We start from the raw sequence: 14,591 nt of genomic DNA, 5'->3' as shown, positions 1-14,591 counted from the left end.
AAAATCAAAGCACTTAGATGTACATGTTAAATTTATGAAACGTAGTTTTAAGAATCTGGTATTCTAGGGGCGCCTGGGTGGCTCAGTGGGTTAAAGCCTCTGCCTTCAGCTCAGGTCATGATCTCAGGGTCCTGTGATCAAGCCCCGCATCGGGCTCTCTGCTCAGCAGGGAGCCTGCTTCCTCCTCTCTCTCTGCCTGCTCCTCTGCCTTCTTGTGATCTCTCTCTGTCAAATAAATAAATAAGGGGCGCCTGGGTGGCTCAGTTGGTTAAGCAACTGCCTTCGGCTCAGGTCATGATCCTGGAGTCCTGGGATCGAGTCCCACATCGGGCTTCCTGCTCAGCAGGAAGTCTGCTTCTCCTGCTGATCTCTCTCCTCTCTCTCTCTTTCACTGTCTCTAAAAATAAATAAGTAAATAAGTAAATAAATAAATAAATAAATAAAATCTTTAAAAAAAAAAAAAAAAGAATCTGTGGTATTCTAGAGTCTGATAACACTTTGGTGGATACCCTTAATTCCTTTTCAACTTCTTTCTGCAGAGATGTGAAACAAATGCTCTTGAAGCTTGTAGAACTCCGGTCAAGTAACTGGGGTAGAGTTCACGCAACCTCAACATACAGAGAAGCAACACCTGAAAATGATCCTAACTATTTTATGGTATGCCAGCATTTACATTTTAAGTTTTGTTTATTGCTTGGATCCAATTTCAGAAACTTCTGGATGAGGTACATAAAGGTATTCTCAAAAAAAAAAAAAATCAGAATTTAAGGCCAGTAATTCTTTTCATTGGCTTAGGGTCACATGGCAGCCAGGAGGCCAGGTAAATAGAGGAAGAAACATGGAATCCTCTAAGGAAAAGGTAGATTAGAGAAAGATCCATCCACTGGAAAGGAAAATCGGTGACTTGAACAGAGTTGTCTGGGATTGTGGAAAGAAGTTTTCCCAGGGAATTTATAATCAAAGAGCTGCATCTCACACTTTGACTTTGCACTTTATAGTAAATTAAGAAAATAAAAGTGATCCCCATACCAGTAATGTCCTGAAGCTCCTGACATGACCAAGCATAACACAACAATGGAGAAATGCTCCTAAGACCCCAGCTTTGGAAATTCCTTAAAAAATGGTGGGGAGGGGAGAATCACAACTAAAAATAAGCTGACACAATGCTAAATCATAGCACACAGCAAAACAGTTCATCATGAGTGTGACTGACTAGATAGCAGGGTTACAGCCACAGGAACTTGAGAAAATAGAATAGAAATCTGAAAATCATACACTTTCCCAGTGAGATGAAAATGGCTATCAGGAAGCTTGTTTCTTGTGCGTGCTTACATTATTGAGTGCAGATGAGTGACCTTAGCCATGCCTCATTAATTAACGTGCTTTAAAAAGTCAGTTTTGAAATGCTTACGTATTTGTATCACTTTGATCCATCCTAGAATGAACCAACATTTTATACCTCTGATGGTGTTCCTTTCACCGCAGCTGATCCAGGTAGGCCGTTTCACAGGCTTTGCCCCCAATTTCTTGGTAATCTCGTGAATTCCAGAAAACCATACCCTCGCCAGTGCGGAGTTGTAGCTTTTTGAAGTGGGCACATTGTTCTAAGATGAGGGTAAATGTTTTTCTCCTATAGAATATTCTTTACAAGGACAACCACTTTGAACCATTACAAATGGAAAGTCTGACTGTATAGTGTCTTGTCACCCACACAGTGGGTCAGTGGGTTGGAAGAATCCCTCAATTAAACACAACCATTTTTGTTTTATATTTTCTCTAATAATTTCATTTTTATACTGTAAACTTTCAGGTAGTTAAGATAGAAGGGGAAGATGGTTCTAGCTCACTACATAGAGTACAACAGTCATTACTGTGGGTTAATACTTGCAGATACTAAAATTAGGGGTTTCATTAATAGTCAGTAGGTCAAAGTTAATTAAAATCTAAATCTCAGCACACTTCCCCTTCCAGAAAATGGCCATTTATAGAAAGATTGCTTTAATTGTGATAAATGGGACTACAGTATGAGCAAGGGAAAATTTTCCCATTTGATGAAAATTAGAACCATTTGTTCGGAATTTTCCCATTAGCTTCTTCTGGATAGAAGGCACTGACTATCCGGTTCCTAAAAGAAGGTGGAAAGAAGTACTGCTTAACTTTCAACTTTAAATTCTGAAACATTCAAAATATAAAAATCACATGGGACACTTGGGTGGCTTAGTCTTTTGGGCATTTGACTCTTGGTTTCTGTTTGGGTCATGATCTCATGGTTGTGGGATCAAGCCCTGTTGGGGAGATTGTGGGATCAATCTCCTGTGGGGAGATTTTTAAAATATCTTAAAATATATATATTTATGTATATAATTGTTATATAAACTACAAAAAACTGACTTTGATTCACTATGAAGGATAAACCAATGTCATTTTGCCAGATTAATGCACACTTTGGGTGTTTTTAAAGAAATAAAACCCTACAGATAACTAGTAAACCACTCTGTCTTATGACCCAGCCCTCACCCTCCACCGCCAGTCCTTCCATTGCTTCCCTCCCAGACATAATTACCATCCTGAAGTTGGGGTCATTGTGATGTCTTTTTACTTCCTATGTGTCTATAAACAGTGTAGTATAACACAGTAGCAGTAACCTAAGTGGTATCTTATCGTGCACATCTTTTGCAACTTATTCAGTGTTTTTGCTGTTTATTCACATTGAAGTATATATAGCTTTGGTTCATTTTAAATGCCAAAAAGTACTGCACTCAGATGAAAGCACCGGTTATAGGTCCCTACTTAAGGGTTGTTGGGTGGCTCACACTCGTTACTAGAGTCAGTACTGTACAGACCTCTTTAAGTAGTCCTTGAGCTCGTGGGCGGGAGGTTCTTCAGGGTGAAGAAGTACAGTTGCTACATTGTAAGTTATGTGCATCTTCTGCTTCACTAAATGTTGCTAACATGCTTTCCTGTCTGTCTGTGCCACATGCTCTGTCCCCAGCAGAATGGGAGGGTTCCTGTTTCTCATCCTTGGCAACGGTTGTTACCAGACCTAATTGTTGTCAGTTAGATTGTACGAAATTGTAGATTTTCATTTCCTTTCCTGCTGATAATGAATATCTTTTCATTTTTCTCCTGACAGTTGTTTTCTTTCTTTTAAGAATTTGCCTAGTTGTGGTCTTTGCCCATACTTCTATTGGATCACATTTCATCTCTGAACTGTTTTGTGATTCCGTACATAGACCAGAAAGTGACTCTGGGCTTCTCCCAGTATATGCTGTCTTTCCATTATGTTTGTCTAGTCTTGTAGAAGCGTCGAGTTTTCGTGTAAGTGTATCTGTTTTGTTCCTGCTCTCTATGGCTGAGAATGTTTCCATATTACCATCAAATTCTGCTTTCTTCTTATTCTTTTTTTTTTTTTTGGAAGATTATTTATTTGACAGAGAGGGGTCACAAGGAGGCAGAGAGGCAGGCGGGGGTGGGGGGGCAGGTAAGGAAGCAGGCTCCCTGCTGAGCAGAGAGCAGGACTCCGGACTCAATCCCAGGACCCTGGGATCATGACCTGAGCCAAAGGCAGAGGCTTTAACCCACTTGAGCCACCCAGGCACCCCATAATTCCATTTTCTTCTAAAAGTCTTTGTTGCTTTTTGTATTTAGGTCTTTAATCCATCTGGCTATTTTTATGTGCTAGAGTAGGAATTGAATATTCCCTGTTCTCTCGTTGCGGCAACTGGTATTGAGTTACCCACCCTCCCTTCTCAACGTAATGTCCCTCTGACGTGTACCGCGCCCCTCCTCTCTAAACTTTGATCTTACTCCTGTGTCTGTGCATGTGGGCCTTTCGTCTGTCTTAATACCAATACTAGAGTTTTAATTACTACTTTCCTTTATATCTTGCTGTGTCTGGTGAGACAAATTTTCTTATTCTTCAAAGTTACCTTGAATCATTTTGGTTCTTTGTTCTTTGTGTCTCATTTGTTTAACCTATTTGTGTTTTTGTAGGCTTTTTTGTAACTCTTGTTTATAGAAGTTTCTAAACATGCTTCTTTTTGTTTCATGTTTTTGTTATTTTAATTCTAACCCTGCTGTTTTTATTATCACATAAAATTTATTTTGATCTTTTTTTTATTGCAATCTGATATTTAACGGTCTTAAAGTTTTTTTTTGGAAGGGATCTCAAACTTACAGAAAAGTTACAAAAGTAAAAATTATACAAAGAATACCTGTCCACCCCATTACTCAGATGTACCTTTTGTTAACTTTTATTCTATTTGCTTTATGGCTTTTTCTGTCCACACTTTTCTAAACCATTTGAAGTTAAGTTATATATATTGTGGCCCTTTGTGACTAATCTCATGTTTTAACTGCTTTGCTTTTTTTTTTTTTCCTTCACGAAAACTCCTTATGGCTTGGGTTGTGGTAACATCTATCCCTGCCAAGGAGCCACTGGGGTAAAACTGATTTGGAACAAGTTTTCATTTGTCATATGTGGGTAGTAGAAATTTAAGGTGTGGGCCCATTATTACAAATTCTCTGAGGAACCCGTTTCTTCAGAGTACTATTGTTTCCACTTCAAACCCAAGAAAAGACAAGCAAGCTTCTTTGCTATCTCTCTTTGCCACCAGAGTGTTTTCCATTTTGTTTTCTTCCTGGTCCACCTCTTCCTTGAGATACCTACTCTTTGAAGGGCCACGATTCATGTAGAGAGAGGTGGGCATGGGCATGGGCATGAATTCCATCTCTGTTTCACATGGATCCAAGACCTTGCTTTCTGACCTTCTGTGGGTTTTTAAATCCAAGCCCCTTTGTTACCCAGAGCATGTGGTCTGCCAGCCTCCTGGCTGAAGTAGTTATGTATGATTTTCAGTTCCCTTTTTGTTGGTCATCAAGGGACTTGGTTTTCTTTTTTATGAACTCATCTGTGCATTTTAAAGAATGTTTGTCTTAATCTGTTACTCAAGTATTTGTTGCAGGAAGGTTCTACAGTTAAAATTGTCTCCAGATTGCCAAAATTGGATGTCAGAATATCACCAACCCTTTAAGCTGGAATTAGCTTTATAGAGACTGGTAATCTTGGGGGAAATATGGTCTAGCGTAATTGTTGAAATTTGAGGTAGCTGTTCACAGGAAACCCAATTTTAAGGTAACTAGTTTTAATACATACTGATTGGTTTTATTATTCAGAGATAAGTACTCCATATGGACATGCTAATCTTAAAAGATACTCAGTAACTCTGCCTAAGACAGTTGGCAGATGGAGAGCTATAAAATTACCCGTATTGCCTTGGAAGAATCCAACCAAGGGAAAGTTTATATAGCTGAAACATTTATCAGGTAGCTACCTTCCAGCTGTCTCTGAGGGAAGAAAAGAAAATCCCCTGTGCTCAGAACCTTTGCTAGGTTAGCTAATCTGATTGAGAAACAGGGGCTAGTGGCTGGTAGCTTGTAGCTACTACCTAGCTCCATTTACTTCCGTGGGAAAGAGTAAGGAGAACTAGAGGCCAGCCTATTTGATTAAAATCCTTCCTTGTGGAAGGAAGAATAGGAATATGGAAAAACATGTTCTTTCCCAACAACACAGATACATAGGTAGATACATGTATGTAGATACGTGTATATACATATATGTATAGTGTATGTATGCATGTGTATACACACACACACATACATATATATATATGTATAAATATATATTTAGTTTTATGGAAAGAAGCAGCAGGGAGTATCAGTGGCATACACGTTGGCTGTGACATGTGCTCTGGTAGATCTACAGTGGCCTTGAATTGTAGCGTTTAATTAGAATAGTACAGTTAAGATTTATGAGCACACAGGTGCAAAAGCAAGCCGATTAAAATATAAGTTTTGTAAAAGCTATTAAATATGCAGCTGGAAGCTTCCTGCTATTTAAACGTTGGATTTACTTAAAAATAATATTAAAAAGCATTTTTAGGATAACTGGCTATTTTACGACTTTTGTCAGCATTCAATTTTTAAAATTTTTTTGTAGATTACCAAGAGAAATACCAAGAGTTACTTGAAAGAGAAGACTTTTTTCCAGATTATGAAGAAAATGGGACAGATTTATCAGGGGCTGGTGATCCGTAAGTTCTTTTTAGCTATTAACTTTCTTTCTATGACCATAGTGTGTCGATGGAGTTTAGATTAGAAAAAGGCAGACAAAGAATGTGCATTTTGATTTGATGGTGTTACAGTAGTATGTATGTGTACTTGCTTGCCAAAAATTTTCAGGAAATTGTATTAGAAAACACAGACTATGATTCTGAAAATGTATATATATCTGGAGGGGGGAAAACTAAAATAGTGGTATACTCAAGCTTAGTTTTGTAAAAAAGATTCAGTTCAGCTCTAGTACTGCCAGATCTTAGGCAAACTATGCCTGTTCTTCCATCTGTAAAGTAGAAATAGTTGACCCCTCCTTGAGTTCTTTTCAGAACTAAGTGAAAATACATATATACTTAGAACCACCACCTGGCAGACAGTAAAAGACTCAGCTCTTGGCTGTTGAAGGATGAATTAAGATTAAAGAGAACATGGGTCACCACATAACAGTGTTTGGATTGATGGAAAGGTGTGAGTTACAGTTCCATTCACATCTTTCAATCCCTACCCTACCTGCCATTCTTTGTAATAAAGGAAACTTTTGCTACTCCCTTACCATCAGATTGCATTACACCGAGTTATAGAAGAACCAAGAACTTACGAGGTTTAGCCCCCCAGCTTTAGCACTTTATGTGAATTTGGACCAGTTACTTAGGTTCTCTTTCTTCTAAGTGGAGGAGGGAATAAATTAAATCTGACTTAATTTTTCTTACATCTCATCTGTCATGTATGTTGTAGGTTGAAAAAGTGAACCACTTTTAGTCTGTCTCCCATCTAGGTACATTTATAAGTCTGTTTGAGATCTAATGTTACCATATATTTTTTTAAATTATAATTTAAAGGTTTATTTATTGTCAGAGAGAGCGAGAGAGAGAGCGCATGCACAAGGAGGCAGAGAGGCAGGCAGAGGCAGAGAGAAGCAGGCTCCCTGCTGAGCAAGGATACCCTTGCGGGACTCAATCTCAGGACCCTGGGATCATGACCTGAGCTAAAGGCAGAGGCTTAACCGACAGCCACCCAGGCATCCCGTAATGTTACCATATTTTTATATTAGTTTAATTTAAAAAATATATGGGGATGTAAGGGCTCAAATCCAATTAAGAAAAAGGTTCAGCCCTGTCAGGTATACCACTGGAAGTTCAAGCTGTTCTTGGCATTGAATTTCAGGTTGTCCTCTGAAGTTCTGCTTGGTAAACATTACATGCTGTTGCCCCTGATACACTTGTGGCCATTTTAACACATGTACTGGAAATGGAGGAACAACGACAAAAAGATCCATCAGCAGTTGATAGGATTGTCAAGATAGTTTTGTCATACATGTAGATGGAAAGGATTATTGTGGGGTGGGGAGACCCTATAGACATCTTGTTATTGGAGAGGAAAAGTGTAGAAAAGGGAAATGATGGGCCCCCGGGTGGCTCAGTCATTAGGCACCTGCCCTTAGCTCGGGTCATGATGCCAGGGTCCTGGGATTGAGCCTCGGGCTCCCTGCTCCACGGAAAGCCTGCTTCTCCTTCTCCCACTCCCCCTGCTTGTGTTTCCTCTCTTGCTGTGTCTTTCTCTGTCAAATAAAGAAAATCTTTTAAAAAATAAAAGGTGGGGGTAGGATTTGGAGTCAGATTGTGGCTGTGCCACATATTTAACCCAAATCTTAGAGTAATCTCTTAACCTCCTTCCAGAGTCTTTTTTCTTTTATCTCTAAAATGGGGATGATAGGAGCACCTGGCTAGTGCAGTCAGTAGAGCATGTGACTCTTGATCTCAGGGTTTTGAGTTCGAGCCCAATGTTGGGTGTAGAGATTACTACCTATCTTTTTAAGATGGCTATGGGTATTCAGTAAGAATACGTATGTTTAATCCTTAATGGGTTCTTTAAAATTTCTACCCATATTTAACTGTGGAAAGCTTTGCTTTTCATCATTTTAGACTTCCTAATATTTGGGAAAATTCTGAGATAGATGATTTTGAAGTTAGCTTCTTGTTAAGAAAGTGATTCCAAATAGATGGAATGTGACTAAATTGTCATTTCAGGAATACATCTTCCTTCCTTTTTTCCTTCATTCCTTCCTTCCTGATTTGACAGCACAAGCAGGGGGAGTGACAGGCAGAGGGACGGGAGAAACAGACTCTCCACTGAGCAGACAGCCTGACATGGGGCCCAATCATTACCTGAGCCGAAGGCAGAAAATTAAGTGACTGAGCCACCCAGGCACACCTATCATTTCTGATATTAAGTAGATATAAAATAGGGCACTTGGGTGGCTCAGTCCATTAAGCCTCTGCCTTGGGCTAAGGTCATGATCCCGGGGTCCTGGGATCGAGCCCTGCACTGGGGTCCTTGCTCAGCAGGGAGCATGCTTCTTCCTCTTTCTCTGCCTGTTGCTCTCCCTGCTTATGTTTTCTCTGTCAAATAAAGTCTTAAAAAAAAAAATAAATGAAACTTTGCATTATTGGAGGTGAATGGCATATCTGAAATTATGTTCTAATTCTAGTGTGATTAAGGTGAACTTATGAACATACTATCAGTCTTGAGTCCCCAAATTTATATATTGAGACTTTGAATTCACTTTTAGATTAGGTTAAGAATTTAACATATGGGGGGGATGGGGCGCCTGGGTGGCTCAGTGGGTTAAGCCGCTGCCTTCAGCTCGGGTCATGATCTCGGAGTCCTGGGATCGAGCCCCGCATCGGGCTCTCTGCTCTCTCGGGGAGCCTGCTTCCTCCTCTCTCTCTGCCTGCCTCTCTGCCTGCTTGTGATCTCTCTGTCAAATAAAAAAAAAAAAAAAAAAATTGAAAAAAAAATTTAACATATGGGGGGAAAAAAAAGAATTTAACGTATGTTGGATGCCTGACTGCTCAGTCAGAAGAGCATGGGACTCTTAATCTTGGGGTTGTGGGTTTGAGCCCCACATGGGGTGTAGAGATAAACCTAAATATTTTTTTTTAACGTATGTCTAAAAGGATAACGGAAGCTTAATTTCAAACACAAGACACTGAGAGTCCAGTGTAAAATATAACTCCTCAGATTAAGCGTTTGGTTGGAGGACTGACAGGTATATAATTGTGAAAAGTGCTTGCATTCTGTAACAGTCTAAGAAAGTTATGTCACTTTTTTGTGTGGCTTAGCATCTTTGATATTTCTGAATTGGAAAACATGAAACTTATGAGTCATCTTTACTTCTTTCATAGATACTTGGATGATATTGATGATGAGATGGACCCAGAGATAGAAGAAGCTTATGAAAAGTTTTGTTTGGAATCAGAGCGTAAGCGAAAGCAGTAAAGATAAATTTCAGCACATCAGTTTTATAAAGCGGTTTAGGTTATGGTGATTTAGCAGAACACAGGAAAATGTGTCACACTTATACCAAATTAAGGATGTTGAGTTATGTTACTAATGTATGCAACTTTAATTTTGTTTAACACTATCTGCCAAAATAAACTTTATTCCCTATAACTTAAAATGTGTATATATATATAATAGTTTATTATGTACAGTTAATTCCACTGTTTTGGCTGCAATAAAATCGATTTTGAAATAAATAAAATGTTGAAAGTAAATTTTGGTAGTTGGTTAGAAGCTTATCCTTTAAAATCTACTTTTCTTGAGGGGAAAAAGTCTTAGCCTGGAAATACATATTATTGCAAAATGTAGCATCCTTTTTTAGATGAGTATATAGCTTTCATTTAGTTTTATGTTGTCTCAATGAATTGGGTTTCAAATATGAATCACAGTCATGAAATCTTTAGCACTGAAGTCTTAGACTGTACCATTAACAACTGATTTACATATCCAGATGCTATTTGATACCAAGGGCTTTTAAAATATCATTAAAAAAAAAAAAAAGACTTGAAACTCCCAACTAAACAACCAGGATTCTTCACTTCAGATTTATTAGAGTTGTTCTCTCCCTCCCTACCCCCACCCCTCAACTTCATTACCCTAAAGCGTGGAACATTATTCTGCTTTATTTATGGCTTTCATTTTTATTTTGTAGCATGAGTTGCATTGACTTTTTTACTAGAGAATTTTACTAGATCTTTGTCACTCAAGTTTTCACCTGCTTTATAATTGATACACCCTGAGGATCACTTTTCTAATACTTTTACTATAATGTAGTACCACCTTTGCCCTATTTAAAAATTATTTGTACCTAATGTCAAAGCCTTTTTCCAACTAACTAAAAGTAAAACTTATGTACAAAAGGATTGCTTGTAAATATGCATGTAAATAGTTCTGTTAATAACCCACTGTTTTACATTTGGTACATCTGTGTCTGCTAATACAGTTAGTTTTCTCATTTTTCTGCTTGTTTGTTCAGTCTGGATTAAAATTAGACTTTGAAAATAAAATTTAAATAGTTTTGTTTTCCTCTAAGTTTTTGGAGTGGTATCCTGGTATTTTAAAGAATTTCTGTTGAACTTTGATGTGAGAAAGTTAAGTGTTTTGAAATCAAACTATGCTAGGATAGATGATGTCCTATTCAGTGTGTGTTGAGTAAGAATTCAATTATGAGTCTACTTGGAAAAATTAACAAATATAAAACAACCTTCAGATTCCTTATTGTAAAAGGGAATGATACATATGATTGGAAGTTTTGGAACTTGTAATAGGATTCTTTTTTTTTTTTTTAAATGGCTCCTGTAATATGGTGGATAATTACCTTAACCTGAAGTTCTCCAAAGACTGTGCTTATTGTAAATCTTGGGGGTGAGAGGGAAGAGGTCTAGGGAAGGGGCAGTACATTAGACCAGGGGCCAAGTATATGATAACTGAATGTGCTTTAAACTTCTCACGGTTGCTTTGTGAATTAACCATCCAGCTTAGTCTGCTAACTCCTTGTCACCAGTCACTGCTGTACTCAGCAGCTACCAGCAGGTTCATCATGTGTTCCAGTTACTAGAGCTGTTTAACCGCCCAAATTTAGTGTTTTCAAACAATAAGCGTTTTATTATGCTCCTGGGTTCTGTGGTTCAGGGATTTGGACAGGGCATGGTTTTTTCTATTGTGCAATGTTTGATGCATCAGCTGGGGAAACTGGAGGTGGTCAAATGACTGGGAGCTATCATCATCTGGGGGCTTCTTCACTCGCACAGCTGGCTGGGCCGAGATGAGTGGAAGCTATCACTTGGCCAGACCCACCTACACATGGCCTGCCCGTGTGACCTGGACTTTTCACAAACATGGCAGCTGGATTTTGAGAGGGGGCGTTGTAGAAGACTCAGGAAGAAGCTGCATTTGGAAGCTGCATACAGCCTTAATTTCCATTATAGTCTTAGTTCTGAGTCACTGAAGCCATATCAGATAAGAGGCCACCAAGAAATGTGTGGATATGTTTTAGAACTGCAACGGTATATCCTGAAAGGAAGAGCTAGGCCTGTGTTGCGTTTGTTGGCCGTATCTTCAACAGAAACATGTGTCCTCAATCTCTTGTAAAGATTACTAGTACAGTCCAGTGAGCAAGGACACACAGATGTTAGTGCAGGTCATAGGCTTGTGTTCTGGTAAAGTACAAATATTTGTTTGTACAAAATCTTGCACTTGTGTCATTAACTCAACCTTCTGTCTTTATGTTGTCTGTGCCCTTCCAGCCAAAGACTACCAGGAACATACATGGACCTGAGCAGGGTGGGCTTAGTACTTTTGCACTAAAGCAGAATAGGCACATGGGGAACTGTGGGCTTGTAATAGGACTTGGGCTTTGGTTAGATAATTTGGGAGAGGGTATAAGAAACTGGAGGCTCATGTGTCCAGGCTGACCTAGTCCAACCGTGCATGGACCCAACTCTGTTGCTTCAACCAGGCAGCTGGAGGTCGTTTCTGGTAGGTTTGTACCAGTGTAAATTCATAATTGCCACCTAAGCTACCAGCACTGCCAATAATGCTACTGTGTTTATTACTTTGCTTATTTCAAACCCTCCACTCTGTTCCTCATGATTCACAGAAGAAATCGGGCAAATGTACACAAATGCATCTGCATTCATTTTTTCCCTCCTCTTGTACAGGAAGTATCCCTCCTGTTCAGGGCCAGCTACTCCACTCGTTCTCGAATCCCATGCCCTCTCATGAACTCTGCTGTTACTTGGTCTGTACGTTTTCAAATCCCTCTATTGGCCCTTTGCATGAGCTGTTGAACATGTCATTCCTCTCATCAGGAGAAGTCTGGCCCTCACATTTCTCTGCAGTTCTGCTTCCTAGCCAGATTGTTTAAATGTCCCATATTCGTTTTCCATTTCCTTCCTATTTTGCTCTTCAGACCTATAGCTTCTGCCCCTATATACAACAGCCCGTGGTAGAGCTGCCAAGGACATTTATGCCACAAAATCCAGTAGATACCTGACTCTAGCTTGTTCTCTAAGCAATATCTGACACTATCAAGGGGCACCAAAATTGAAAACCTCTAGGAATCTGGAATAGAATAGCCTTTTTTTTCTGGCTGTTCCTCAGTTTTTGTGGGATTCTCTTCTCTTAACTAATGTGTAAGTATTGGTGTTCCTCAAAGCTCAGTCAACATTTTCTTACGTCACCTATATCCTTGGACTATTTAATCCTCTCCTAAAGCTTCAGTTAGCAGCTATCAGTGTTGACTTCCAGATTTGTTTCTAATCTGTTTCTAGACCTTTGTTAATATATTTGAACTAAGAAGACTTCTAAAATTGAAGCACTGCTGGGGTGTCTGAGTGGCTCAGTCGGTTGAGTGCCTGCTTTTGGCTCAGGTCCTGATCCCAGGGTTCTGGGATCGATCCCTGCATCAGGCTCCCTGCTTGGCAGGAAGCCTGCTTCTCCCTCTTCCCTTCACTCTGCTTGTGTTCCCTCTCTCTCGGTGTCTCTCTCCACCAAATAAATAAAATCTTCAAATAAACTAAAGTCCTGCTATTCCCTAAATTCTCTTGTGTCTGTCTGATTGATGGCACTGCCCTCTATCCACTCGCTCCAACCAGAACTCATGGAACTGTTTTTAACTACTTACTGTTCAGTTATCTCCAAGACTATTGAATTTGATCTAAATATTTCCTGGAGCTGTGCTCTCCATCCTCACTGTCTAATCTTGAGTCTGAAATGCCGTCTTTCCCATTGTTTTCAAAAGACTACTGGGCTCCCCACATCTCTTTGCATCATACAATCCGTTCTTCACTCAGACATTCCAGGGATCTTCTAAAGTACAGATAGCGTCACAAAACCCCTTAGTAGTAGACAGTTAACAAATAGAAGATTCTTAGTCATTAGAGAAGAAAAAAGGGAACAGGACAGGACCTAAGTCAACGCGTGTAATACAAATTGATGTTACTGATCAATGAAAACAGGGCATCTACGGGTGGCTTTATTAAGTTTTACATAAGATTGAGGCCAATTTGCTTATCAGACTTTCAAAAACAAATGAATTTAAGGAGTTAGATTTCTTCTCATTCCTTGGTGCTGCTACCTTTGCTTAAAAAGTCCTTGATTGTCAACAACAGCCAAATTATGGAGAGAGCCCAAATGTCCACTGACTGATGAATGGATAAAGAAGATGTAGTATGTATATACAACGCAATGCTACTCAGCCATCAAAAAAAAAAAAAAAAAAATCTTGCCATTTGCAACAGTGTGGATGGAGCTAGAGTATATTATGCTAAGTGAAATAAGGCAGTCAGGGAAAGAAATTACAATGCTCTCACTTGTGGAATTTAAGACAGAAAGCAGATGAACATATGGGAAGTGGGAATAGAAAAAAAGGAGAGAGGGAAACAAGCCCCAAGATAGTTTTAAGGATAGAGAACAAATTGAGGGTTGATGGAGGGAGGTGGGTGGGGGATGGGCTGGATGGGTGATGGGTACTAAAGAGGGTAACTGTGGTGAGTGTTGGGTGTTGTATATAAGTGGTGAATCAATTCTACTCCAGAACCAATATTGCACTGTATGTTAACTAAGTAAAAATTTTCTAAAAAGCCCTTTAATAGTTTGCCATCACTTTTTAAGACAAAGCCCATAATTCATAAATCCATAATCTGGCCCTTGCCTATCTCTGAGTCCCCATTCAGGCTTCTCTTTCCTAAAAGCCTCTCCCTCCTCTTTAACCATTCTTAAACTAGCCTTTTGAGGGGGCAAGATCTTTCCTTTGGGCCTCAGGGTCTTAACACAGGCTGTTACCACTGCTTGAAACACTTTCCCCACATTGTACTTGGCTAACACCTACTTGCCCTTTGGATTTCAGTGGAAATACTTCCTCAGCCTCAGGTCTGTGCACTACACGGTCTCACAGACCTCTGTATTTTAGTTTAGGAACATTTAGCCACTACTGTGATCAAATTAGTGTCTACTCCTTTCATTCCAGTTAATCTCCAACCCCCACCCCTCGACCCTAGATCGCATTTCCTGCTTTATACCCAAGGTGCCCAGCACATAGTAGGTTCCCCATAAACATCTGATAATAAATTTAGCAGACACGCTGCTTGCTATTTTAGAAAAGAAGTGCAGAGACAGACTTGGTACCAAGTTTC

General features: G+C 39.4%; 1 protein-coding gene across 3 annotated transcripts in view; it reads left to right on the top strand.

Moving 5' to 3' along the window:
* PAIP1 (poly(A) binding protein interacting protein 1) overlaps positions 1-10,039 on the top strand; it is a 31,798-nt gene extending 21,759 nt beyond the window's left edge. For all 3 annotated transcript variants that reach the window (XM_047729799.1, XM_047729797.1, XM_047729798.1), the window contains exons 8-11: positions 540-657; positions 1,440-1,494; positions 5,999-6,092; positions 9,300-10,039. In XM_047729799.1, coding sequence (XP_047585755.1) covers positions 540-657; positions 1,440-1,494; positions 5,999-6,092; positions 9,300-9,393 — 361 coding nt within the window. In that variant the 3' untranslated portion in view covers positions 9,394-10,039. The remainder of the gene's footprint in view (positions 1-539; positions 658-1,439; positions 1,495-5,998; positions 6,093-9,299) is intronic.
* The last annotated feature ends 4,552 nt before the right edge of the window (positions 10,040-14,591 follow it).

The sequence above is a fragment of the Lutra lutra genome, chromosome 5, assembly GCF_902655055.1.
Source record: "Lutra lutra chromosome 5, mLutLut1.2, whole genome shotgun sequence".
Taxonomy (NCBI): Eukaryota; Metazoa; Chordata; class Mammalia; order Carnivora; family Mustelidae; genus Lutra; species Lutra lutra.
This window is presented reverse-complemented; position numbering and strand designations above follow the sequence as displayed.